Raw genomic sequence first — 12,549 nt, forward strand, 5'->3', positions numbered from 1 at the left:
TTTAAAGTAATCTATGTGCAAACACCCTGTGATCACCCAGGCGCGCGCTTTCAGCCACAAGTGCGACGGACTTGCACATGACTCATCGACCGCCATAGAGGTGTACGATTAGCTCTGGAGCATGTGCATTGTGAATACACGAAAAATACACCCGCTAAAATGACTTTGGTTCGACTCTGCATAGGCCCCTATATTTTGACATGTATTTATCTGGCATTTTAGGGGCAAACTCAGTTTGCATCTTCCCTTGTGGTCTTTTACCCCATGGCGGCCAATACGCCAAACGACAGCGTCTGTGTTGACGCAGGTGAATACACATCGCTGGTGGGACCCATGCACCACTAATACTTTCTCCTTAGTGGCATCATTATCCCAGCTGTCCCTCAAAAACCACCCCCCAAATAAACAAATCCTCTTGTAAGTTCCCACATACACCTTCGTGTATAGCAACGAGAAATACTATCTTTCTGAGCTACATATAGCGAACGGCTGGCTGATGCCATCTCCTAGTGCGGTAAATGCAGAGACCTGCATTTACCGCACTAGGTAAATGTAGGTCTCTGAAGTTCCTATGAAAGTTTCAGCTTAAAAGTATTTTTCATTGCAGCGTGTATTTCTTAAGCCTGCCCCTCTGTCTCTGCTGAAAACAGCTCTGAGGTATTGGGGTATGCCTTTTTTTTTGCCATTTGTCTTATTTTTAACAACGTGCTGAGTGTTAAAAGCGTAGTATGTCTGTGCTGCCTGAAAGCCATTGTAATTGCTTAGTTTGTCAATGAGCCCCCACCTCTCCCCTGCTGTACTGTAGGGGGGTAAAGCCCTGCACACACTAGACTGGAGCCTAGAGGAGGGAGCAGGGAGGAGCCAGGCCTGATATTTGTGTCTCTCTCAATTGATGGATGACTGCTGTTAGGTGCCTCTGTGTGTTTTCCCTGCCTCTTATTTCTGCTGGTACCAAGCCTCAGACACAGAGAGAGGGAGAGAGAGAGAGAGCTGGCTGTACAGGGAGAACTCCAGACACACAGAGACCAGGGCAGACTTTAGTGCAAAGAAACCAGTTCCTATGAATTACAAGGTGCTGGCTGCATTGTGAGAGCAGCAATTCCCTCCAGCAGCTCAAAGCAAAACGGAGTCCTGTGCCATTCAAGTACTGGGCAAATATTGCAATTTTTTTTTTTTTGTGTGTGTGTATTTTTTTTATTTAGATTTTCATTTTAGATTTTTTTTTTTTTTTTTTTATATTCTTCCGCGTTGGGATTTGCTCAGCAATCTGGAAAGTACCCTGGAATCCTGTGCGGGATCCTGTGGATGATTTTAAAAGGCTCAGTGCACTCCGCAAAAGAGGGGATCTCACCCAGGCATGGCTCTTAGGGGATGTTCTACCCTCTCCTTGTGGCTCCTGGCATGGAGCAGCGTCTGCCAAGTGTATGCCAATGGGTGCCCAGCCTTGTGTACCTGTAGTGGGACCACAGTGGATTGTCATGGTTTGGGACTAAAAATGGTGCCAAAGAACATCCCAAGGAACACAGAGAGACTGTAAGTGTGACCTGACACCTTTATATATATATATATATATATATATATATATATATATATATATATTACTTGCTAGAATATGTCTATTGTTTTTGGCTTATTGGTGAAAAATAATTGTATCTATGCCGAGCAAATAAACAAATGCATTTTGTTTTGAAACATAGGTAACAATTAATTTTCAGTGTTAGTTTTAGTTATTTATTTATTTATTATTATTATTATTATTATTATTATTATAACCTATTTTGAGAAAACTGCAGCAGATGTTTTAATGTAACTCTCAACTTTGTCCCTGCACCACACCTCCGCTTAGTAAATGCCCTTTACCTACTTCTGTGCTGGTACGTTTATTAGTTATGCTGTGCCCCAATTTTATTATTATGTCAAATATTTTAAAATAAACAAAATAAAAACAAACCGTCTATCATTAAGGAACTCCGTTATCTAATTGCACTCTCTTATTATGTGGATTGATAAGATTTTATGTCAGGGTATACTGGATTCCCTTTGGTCCTGGGCACTGCCAATGACTGCACAAGAGCAATGAATGAATCTTGCACTTCAAAGTCGTTATAAACATCACTAGATAGTGGCTTTATAGAGATTGATGTTATTGTTTTCTATGTAAGCTTAGGATATGACCGCATGTAACTTGTGCATGATGTATTGGGATTACGGACTTGGTTATTGAATGCGTACGTTTGGGAACAGAACTTTGGCAGTTATGCTTTCCAAGAAGGTTCCAGTCAGTGGATGCTTCCAGTTATAGCAGTCACAGAACATTATTCATCATCAGTACATGCTTCATGACCAGGGGTATAGTGGGCATGAGGCAGCTGGTGGTCTGGTGTAAGGGAGCAAGATCCACAACCCCCAGCCACTTGGCAAAAGCTGGCAGTGCCCTGGCCAGACATAGTTGCTGATATGATTCCTTATGCTTTGTCAAATATATATATATATATATATATATATATAAAATATATTATATATATATATATATATATACGTGTGTGTATTATTATTATTGACAGCACATTCCGTTGCGTTTTACAATATGCATGTATATTCCTATATATTTATTATATATCTTCCCTACATGCACTCGGTATTGTTACTGCTTACATTTATGAACATTTTTAATATTGCAAACCTATTATGACATACACAGCGTGGCACCAGTGCTTTCACATTTGGAATCCGCTTCTGCTCATCCATTATTAAAAATATAATTACAGCTTGTAGAACCTTGCGTAAAAGTTATTTAGTGCACAAGCTAAATACAGGGATCTTTATCTTTCCTGCCTCCAGTACTGTGTGAAATGAGATATAATGGCCCTGCTTATTGTTGCATAACTAGCTCTTCCATATAACAGCAGAAAGCAGACAAAGCATGCTTGTAATGGGTACTGCTAGTAAGAGACAACCCCGGGGGTCTCACAAGTCACACAGTTGGGGTTCTTTTGGCGAGAACATGTAAAGATTGCATTTCTCCCTTAGTTTTAGATGCCATTGTATCTAACACGTGTGGCGGGATTACTCCCAGCCTGATTTTACATGACTGTTTAAATACAGATATGTTAAAGCTGTTTTTAGGCACGTTGGCACCAGGTCCTGGATGTTGGGACATATCGCCATCCATCTCTTATAGCCCATATGAAGTAGAATGAATGACACGGCTCTGATGTCTGTTCTCTATACAGTAATCTGATATTATTTTTATTTGACATTTATACACATCCCACCCCTCCGTGACACTTCCTATCCGGTTCTAGTAGGTGGCCTGAAGTTAGCATAACATAGCTCAGACCTCTGTCTGCATCCATCCAGCACTGGCCGAGCGGCCCACAGATTGCCCCATGTTGGTTAACACTATAGGACTGAAATATATTTTGTTTTGTGAGTGATCACTGTTCAAAGAAAGTCAGACATTGGCTACATCAGACTGACAGCAGGTGTAATACTAAATGTGCAAATGTAGTTCACTTATAAATATACATTGTGTGTGTACTTGGGATTTATATAGATACTATTTTAAATAAATCAGTGAATAAACAAACTTCATATCTATCTATCTATCTCATATCTATCTATCTCCTATCTTATCTATATATCTAATACAGTATCTATCTATCTATCTATCTATCTATCTATCTATTTAACTCATATCTATCTATCTATCTATCTATCTATCTATCTATCTATCTATCTATCTATCTATCTCATATGTCTATCTATCTATTTAACTCATATCTATCTATCTATCTATCTATCTATCTATCTATCTCATATGTCTATCTATCTATTTAACTCATATCTATCTATCTATCTATCTATTTAACTCATATCTATCTATCTAATATCTATCTATCTATCTCATCTCTCATATCTATCTATCTCAGATTGATTTATCTATCTCAAATTTATCTATCTATCTATCTATCTATCTCGTATCTATCTAGCTCATATCTATCTAGCTATCTATTTATCGCATACAGTATCTATCTATCTATCTATCTATCTATCATCTATCTATGTATCTATTTAACTCATATCTATCTATCTATCTATCTATCTCATCTCTCATATCTATCTATCTCAGATTGATTTATCTATCTCAAATTTATCTATCTATCTATCTATCTATCTATCTCGTATCTATCTAGCTCATATCTATCTAGCTATCTATTTATCGCATACAGTATCTATCTATCTATCTATCTATCTATCTATTTAACTCATATCTATCTATCTATTTAACTCATATCTATCTATCTATCTATCTATCTATCTATCTATCTATCTGTCTATTTAACTCATATATATCTATTTAACTCATCTATCTATCTATCTATCTATCTATCTATCTATCTATCTAACTCATTTCTATCTATCTATCTATCTATCTATCTAATCTCTCATATCTATCTCATCTCTCATATCTATCTATTTCAGATTGATTTATCTATCTCAAATCTATCTATCTATCTATCTATCTCATATCTGTCTGTCTAGCTATCTATTTATCTATCACATACAGTATCTATCTATCTGTCTATCTATCTATCTCATATCGGTCTTTCTATCTCATATCTATCTATCTATCTATCTATCTATCTATCTATCTATCTATCTATCTATCTATCTATCTGTCTATTTATCTATCCTAATGAAATAAATATGGGCACATAACGATGTACAGCTGGCACCTGTGGTTTTTAGTTATCTTAATAGATGTAATTTAGAGCAATCTCTTGAAGCTTGTTATAAGGACAGCAAATGTCTGCCTGTAATGTAATGTTCCTGTATTAATGATTGCACAATTGAACTCTAATGGGCAACACCTTATTGCTGCATATTTCCCCCAACAAGTAAATCGGATTATTTCTCACACTGAACACAAGTTGAGTTGATTTTCTCACTGCATACCCCCAAGCAGTCCATGTTGGAATCATTTTGACGACTGTTTAGTGACCAGTTTAAAACTTTGATGAATTCCATGAAACCGATGGAGAAGTTTAATGAAAACCACAAGGTCTTTGGCACTGAGGCGTGAAAGTCATCCCATTTTCTTTCTCCATTTCATCGCAGGACCCTGCAAGAGGGTAGAGGGGCCTATCCTGTCTTCTGGGAGCCTTATCTTATCAAAGGCTCTCAGTCAAGTGCAGCGGTATTCCTCGCCTCCGTCCAAGTCATTATGCGCTGCCTATGTTTAGATCATTTAGATAGCAGCTCACTCTGAAATTTCCTGCCTTTCAATTGCCAGACCATCTGGAAAATATGTCTTACGCTCAGACATGCATTTATGCTCTGCAGAGGCCGTGTGTGCATGTGAGATGCGGATGGGGAACTTCAAGCTGCATCTAATGAAATGTCCATTATTAACTCTTATGGGCTGTTCTAGGCTTAGAGGAGAGAAGCCATGTAATTATTTGCACAGAATAATTACGTTTTTACATTAAAAGGATGTTAGCCCATAATGGATCGCAGTGTGCAGATTGCAGAGAATTATTCCTGGGAAAGTGTTAAAGTGTAGCCGTAGTATTGTAGTGCTAGAGTCCTTTGTGTGTGTTATTGACTACAAGGAGTTATAAAGTGATTTTCCTGCTCTGGGCTATAGCTCTTAGCAGAGTGGTCCAAATCTCTCCCCGTTAGCCAAATCTGATTGATCCATGAGACCTTGGTTAATACCACAGGGGGGGCGGGCTGAGTCAAAGTAATGGTATAGGCCCGCTTCTAATCTTCATTTGTCAAAAAAATAACCCATGACATAAAACATAATTATGGGTTATAGTAGTTGTGGACCCTTAGTGGCCCCTACGTCCTAGGCGGAAGCCTAGTTTACCTAACACATCATTTGGCTGTGTGGTCGACTGCTTTAAAAAAAAAAAAAAAAAATCTACGTACTGTATAGGCGTCTTGGGCCCTTATTCAATATGTTTCGCACCCGCGATACTTTTTTGCCTGCCAGACTTTTCGCCTACATCACGTGTTTTGCAGGCGATAAAGTATCGCGCGCTTCCCCGCTTATCCCCGTATTCAATTTGAAAGGACGCGAAAACGGCACCCGGCGGAACTGAAACAGGCGAAAAGTCCTGTCAGATTTGGGGAAATCAGCCTGACACCCCCCAAAAGATGCACTGACATGAGGGTTCACTATGGGTACCCCTGAATAGCCCTGCTGAAGGTATTTGGCCACTTTAAATGGTCTCATTTGGTGCTATATAATGTTTTTGCAGAAGTGGTGAAGAATAGCATTTGGCAGGTTTTTTGAAAATGGGGGGTAGCATGTTTAAAAGTTCCTAAAGTGGGGTTTGAAAAATCCACCTGCCGCAAGCACCGGCAATCCAAAAAACACCTGGGGCATACTTGGGGACCCCCCTGGAGTCTATTTCGCTAGTTTTTTACTTTGTCCCCCAACCTTGTTTTTTTTTTTTTTCGCACCCCAAAATGAAAGTCCTTTTTATGGGTGTTCGTAAGTCTTTTTTAAGATTTTTTTGATGCAGTTTACCTTTGGGGGACTGTCTGAAGGCTGCAGGGGTTCCCGCAACGTTGCACCCCAAAACCCCAATTCTGCACTTTTTGCTGCCTGCTATTCATAGGTAAAACTTTTTCGCCTATTACATTGCATTGACTTTCTACCTAGGCGGAAAGTCTATGAAATTGAATACGGCGATACTCTTCCACCTGGCGAAATGACGTCATCGGCGAAACATTTTTGCCGATCTCGGCTTTTCGCTCCAAATTGAATACGGCCTATGTTGGAATTAAATCACTTGTCATAAGCTGATTTGTTTCCAAGCAGAGAAATCGTTTAAACGATGCTGTTTGTTGCCAGAGCAAAGTCTGAATTCAAAGTCTGTTATGTCACACTTGCCAGTCTTAAGTTGAAACAGCCTTAACTCACCAGGGTCTCTCGTAAATACCAGCTGTATGCCCGCTACATCATACATAGTTGTCACTTTGCAGAATACGTTAGTGATGTTTAAGCAATGAATATAGCTAAATTGCATCTACTGCTTCACCGCAAGGCCCTGTAATGATCACATCCAAATTGATATTGAGTGTATTGGGAAATTTAGGGGTATGCTAGAAGACTGCTGAATGACCAGCTTGCATTTAAATAGGTTACCCAGCTGAATGAACTGGACAATGCGATAGGCGGGATGTGTGGCCAGCGTAATTCACGTCTGTCTTTAGATGCTTCATGATTGGATGTGCTACTCGTTACAGTCTAAAGTGCTCATATAGCCTCTGAGGGGCCTATTTTTTAAGGTGGTCAGGTCCGTTATACATGCGGAAACAGTAGTCTCCGCATGTTTTATGTAACAGGCCCATTCATCATTCACTTGAATGATTTTGGAGCTTGATGGTACTGACGCCATCTTCAAATGGCGTTAACCCGCTGAGCCTTGCTCCTTCCTATAGTAAAAAGATCCGGAGTGCGGAGAGGGATCCATTAAGATGCCTCCACCGACCCTCTCTGTGCGCGCTTGTGAACTAAAATTCATGATTGCGCAGTTACGCTGCCTGTCAGTGGCGAACTTGGCAGCGTTAGGGAACGCGGGACAGATGCTTTTTGGAGCAGTTGTCCCAGTACCGGAGGAATAGCGAATTGCTCAGGTGCATTAGTGTTAGCCGCAGAAAATTGCAGCGAGCATAAAATCTAATTTCCCGCAGGACTGCACCAATACATAATGAATAAGCCAGTAAGCGCCATTCTTCCGACAATTAAAAAAAAATAACTTGAACGATTTTTGAGCCACGTCGTTGTCGTTGAATTTCTCTGAATTGCTCCGTTTAAGTCCACCTTGGCATCTCGTGAATAGGTTTATGTGAGGCTCTGATCCAGTGGAGAATTTGTCGTCCTGTTTTCCGCCTGTTGACGGTTGAAGGTAATTGGCCAATTAGCAACTGTTTATTTAATAATAAAGTAAATCACTGGAGCCAGGTAACTAATTTATTTGGGGAATGTTGTGTCGGTTCATGATTTATTAGTAAATAAATGTAGAAATTGACCAGTTACGTTAAATGTATAGATCGTTGGCACATACGGCTGATGGGGTGATTACCGGTACCACACAACATCCCTTGTATTGCAGTTACAGGACCGCTTGTAACTCCTGCACAGTAATGAATAGCACCTGTTTATGAGGAGTGAATGGGAGACTGTCCTAATTTTGCCAATCACTGAAGCAAGCAGGTCCTGGTGGTATAGTGATTAATGATTATGTGCCGCCTTAAGGCCCCCATACATCAGCAATCTGAAAACCACAACTGAACAAATTGAAGATTTATTGCCTGATGTTAGGATTTCCCAATCTAGCAATCTGCGCCCATACACTACAGATCTTTTTCAGTGATTTGCAGATCATTTTCAGCAAACACAGATCTGCCAATCTTGATAGGCTCCATCATTTTACTAGTAATACTGCTTTTACACCTAAATTCTGGGTCTGACCCGGAGGTCGGAACAGCCCTGATTCAGAGCCGGACGCTCTGACACAGCGCTCGCTCTGAATCAGGGCCGTCCCTCTGAATTTAACAGTGGCCTCCTGGCCGCTCGCATAGCTGTGGGTGACCACCCACAGCCATAGCGAGCCACCAAAATGATGGTCGCGATGGTCAAGACCATCGCAACCATCGGGCTTGCGACGAGACCCTTGCAGTAGGGTCTTGTGGCCGCAAGCCCTCGAGTGCTTTTGGCTCTATCAGAGCCAAAATCACTCCCACTGATATCACTAGTGATGTCAGTGGGGCCGGCCCCAGACGGTAGGCGTTCCCATAGGAACGCCTCCGTCTGGGCAGCCACGCCCCCGGCACGCACACCAAAGGGGGCGTGCTGTCACTCACCATCGACAGCACGCCCCCTTTGGGGCGAGACCCATAACGATGGCTTGGCCGTTGTTATTCGGGTCTCGCGCATGCGCACGACGGAGCTGCGTCTGTTGTGCGCATACGCACTTGGCCAACATTGACCGGCTTGCGAGCGCTCAGCGCTCGCCAGCGCGTCTGAATTAGGCCCAGGGTTCCATTCCGGATCAGACCCGGAATTTAGCCGGCACCGACCCAGGATTTTCCCGAGCCGGCGACGTTCACACCGGAGCCGGGTCTGCACAGACCCGGCTTTTCCGGCGTTGAAGTGGACGCTTGGAGATGACGTAATCTCCAAGCACCACTGAAGCCGGCCAATCGGCAGGCATGCACCACGATTCAGGTCACTGTGACCCGGATCGCGCCGTTTACACAGCAGGGTTTCACGGGTCATTCCCGTGTTAAACCCTGCTAGTTACCTGGGTTGGATGGCCGGGTCACTCGACCCAGGAATCCAACCCTCACCCCTTTTACACCAAGGAGCTACCCGGGTTTAACCCTGCAATAACCCGTGTTTTAGCTTTGGTGTAAATGGGGTATAACTGTCTGCAATTCCGCTGATCATCTCCATACACTAGCAATTTACAGCCCCAATCCATCTGTGAAAGCCAACATGTTGGACAATCTGATTTAACAATTCTGATAACTTTTTGGTTGCAATCTGCGATCTGCGAAGCCCCATACATTGCAGATTTTTATACACAATCGATTGCAAATGGCAAAATTGCCACAATCGATTGCTGATGTATGGGGGCCTTTACACTGTTGCCTACACACAATGAGCTGTACAGATCACCCTGTCAAATGACTAGTTAACTAGCGATACCACTTTGTGCCTCATGCCTCAATGGTGTTTTTTTTTTTTTTTTTTAATGGCAACTTGATAGGAAGCGTTCTCTGGGATATTGGTTCAGCTCACACCACCATGAGTAGCTGACGTGTACGCTTTACAAAACACTTGTTTGCACATCTGCGGCAGAGCATATTCTCAGATCCCTACTTCCAAGGCTTGCTTGTAAATCATTGACTTACCTATCGCACTGCATTCACAGAGTTGTCCTGCCCAATGAGCCTATGTACAAGGTCAAATGTTGACTCATTCAGGATTGCGCTGTGGCTAATCGTATTCAGGGTTGGGCTTGTCCACCAGGTACCATGATAATGGTGCATTGAGTTCTTGTTGTAGCATCCACGGCCACATACTGTACTGTGATCCTTGGTGTCTGTGAGGATCGCAGAGGTGGTGCGGCTTACAGAGATCAGCGCCCTATTTCCCAAAATAGATTTTTATCGGGTTGCGACCTGTGATGGAATTATGGCTGGAGAAAGCGCTCGTCAGGATGAGCCGCACAGGATACTGACGTGAGGATTATGAATTTATTATAATCCTTTATTTATACAACCAATGCACCATGCTCACTAGGCTGTACTAATAGTTCCCCAAAGCAAGTAACATCACAAGTGGGTATGGGGTCATTGGGAAGAGTGGTTTGGATTTTCTCGCCCATGTTCGTGCGCCAGTGAAATGAAAGCTGATGCCATTGGGTGTGAGGCCTTTGAGTCCAATTTCCGTTTAGGTTGCTATATAATGTTGCTTCCAGCACTCGTATAATAGATGCATTGAGTATATATCACGGCCACTACTGCCGGTGGGAAAGATAGAGAGGCCACTTGTTTGGAGTGTGGCATTCAGTAACGTACCTGCTCTGGGCTGGTGCCACCATTCATTGTGACCATCATCTACATGGCAAGGTATAAAAACACAAACTCACTTCAGTTTGACATGCCCAATATATCAATGATCTCCTCCATAGCCCTGCCGGGTGCCCGCGTTAGCTGCAGCTGAGACACTGAGTCACACTATGCTCTACGGAGGAGGTATGGATGGCTTATTACACCAGACGTGAGCTGCAGCTGAGACACTGAGTCACACTATGCTCTACGGAGGAGGTATGGATGGCTTATTACACCAGACGTGAGCTGCAGCTGAGACACTGAGTCACACTATGCTCTACGGAGGAGGTATGGATGGCTTATTACACCAGACGTGAGCTGCAGCTGAGACACTGAGTCACACTATGCTCTACGGAGGAGGTATGGATGGCTTATTACACCAGACGTGAGCTGCAGCTGAGCTTTAGTGAGCTGATTTGGCGCCAGGCATTGGGTAGGGGGGTCCTGGGGTGAGCAACCCCCTATTTCCTATTATTAAGGTGAGGTTATCAAAATGTAGAAACCCCCTTTAATAACCTTCTAAAAACTGGCGATACTGTAGCTGTCTATGATGGATTATTTATTTACTTGCTTAGTTACTTGCGTGCAGTTATACGATTAAAAGAAGCAGCTTACGTTTGTGCTCCAATGAAGATGTCATGTTTAGCTGTCGGCGCCTATTCGCCATTACTATGTGATGTCCGTCTACAGTAGGTTTCCAAATGCACCTAAAAAATGGGGGGTTTGTACAAAAAGTCTGGTTTGAAAGTCTACATTGCCAGAATGTCGACATTGTGAAAGTGGGAATGTTGACAATGCTGTGACCTAACCCCAAAATCGTCTGCTGACATTTACAGTGTGTTGACATTGTGTGTGTCGACAGTCAGACCATGACGACATTCTGGTGTCGGCATTCTGAGCGTATACCCTAGACACACTTTGCTCCCTATTACAGGTGTGATGCCCATGCTGCATTTGTCATGTAGGACAGTGGTTTTCTTTGCCAATTAAAATAGATAAATTAAGTTTTCATATTATTCAAAATACCAAATGCGAGAAAACTGCAAACCCATGGGTTCTGTAAGATCCGTTTGTGGTGTTGTGTTGCTACGGACAATCCGGGCATTCATGTGGCATCCTCTCGCCACCGTTCTGGGAATGCAGGTGCGTTGCCCTAGGATTAGTTGTAGAACCACAGTGTTCTAGTGTTGCTTATACATACATATATCTCTTTCTGGATACCAAAAGGAGAAGCATTGCAGGAGAGAGTTATCCTGATGGAAGTTGAAATGCCGGCTGTCGGGATACCGGCTCCCAGGAATCCCGACGGTAAGTAGTGGGGATAGGGGAAGGGTTAGGGGTTAGGCCCTAGGGGGGGAGGGTTAGGCACTAGTGGGGATGGTTAGGTTTAGGTACTAGGGGGGAGATGAGGGTGCGGGGGGGGGGAGGGTTAGGGGCATGGGATGGGTTAGGATACTTACCGACCATTGTCGGTATTTCAACCCTGTCTGGATGCAGGCGTCGGGATTCCAGGAGGTAGTTGAAATGCCGACTGTTGGGATACCAACGCTCCATTCTGAACTGTGATCTGAAGAACCTCTAGTTACCCCCATTACCATCAAGTAGTATTTCTGTTTCCAGCCTTCCCCTTCCAGAATTTGTGTTTCTAATTCTAATTCCGCACAGTCCTTATGGTATAATTAAAAAAATCAGCAGAGATTACTCGGTGGCTACAATTGCTGCTGGTTTCCATTTCCTCAGGCTCGGGGATCTTTGCGTCTCTGTTTTGACCAGGCACGAGCTGCTGTCTGGGTCTCTGAGGAGACGCATTTGCATGCCCTCTCCAGCTGGCTCCTCGGCAAGCCTCGACTCTCAGAGGAGGCTGACAGACCGTACCGCCTCTGGGTTCATAGAGTAATTTCTGGTGACTGG

General features: G+C 42.9%; 1 protein-coding gene across 4 annotated transcripts in view; it reads left to right on the forward strand.

Moving 5' to 3' along the window:
• Nucleotides 1-955: 955 nt before the first annotated feature.
• Nucleotides 956-12,549, forward strand: part of SLIT1 (slit guidance ligand 1) — a 379,066-nt gene continuing 367,472 nt past the window's right edge. Inside the window, exon 1 of one of the 4 annotated variants that reach the window (XM_088449965.1) lies at nucleotides 956-1,533. In XM_088449965.1, the coding sequence (XP_088306091.1) occupies nucleotides 1,358-1,533 (176 nt within the window). In that variant the 5' untranslated portion in view covers nucleotides 956-1,357. The other 3 variants (XM_088449966.1, XM_088449967.1, XM_088449968.1) reach the window with 3 other exon arrangements.

The sequence above is a fragment of the Taudactylus pleione genome, unplaced genomic scaffold (genome assembly GCF_031769625.1).
Source record: "Taudactylus pleione unplaced genomic scaffold, aTauple2 ptg000502l, whole genome shotgun sequence".
Classification (NCBI taxonomy): Eukaryota; Metazoa; Chordata; class Amphibia; order Anura; family Myobatrachidae; genus Taudactylus; species Taudactylus pleione.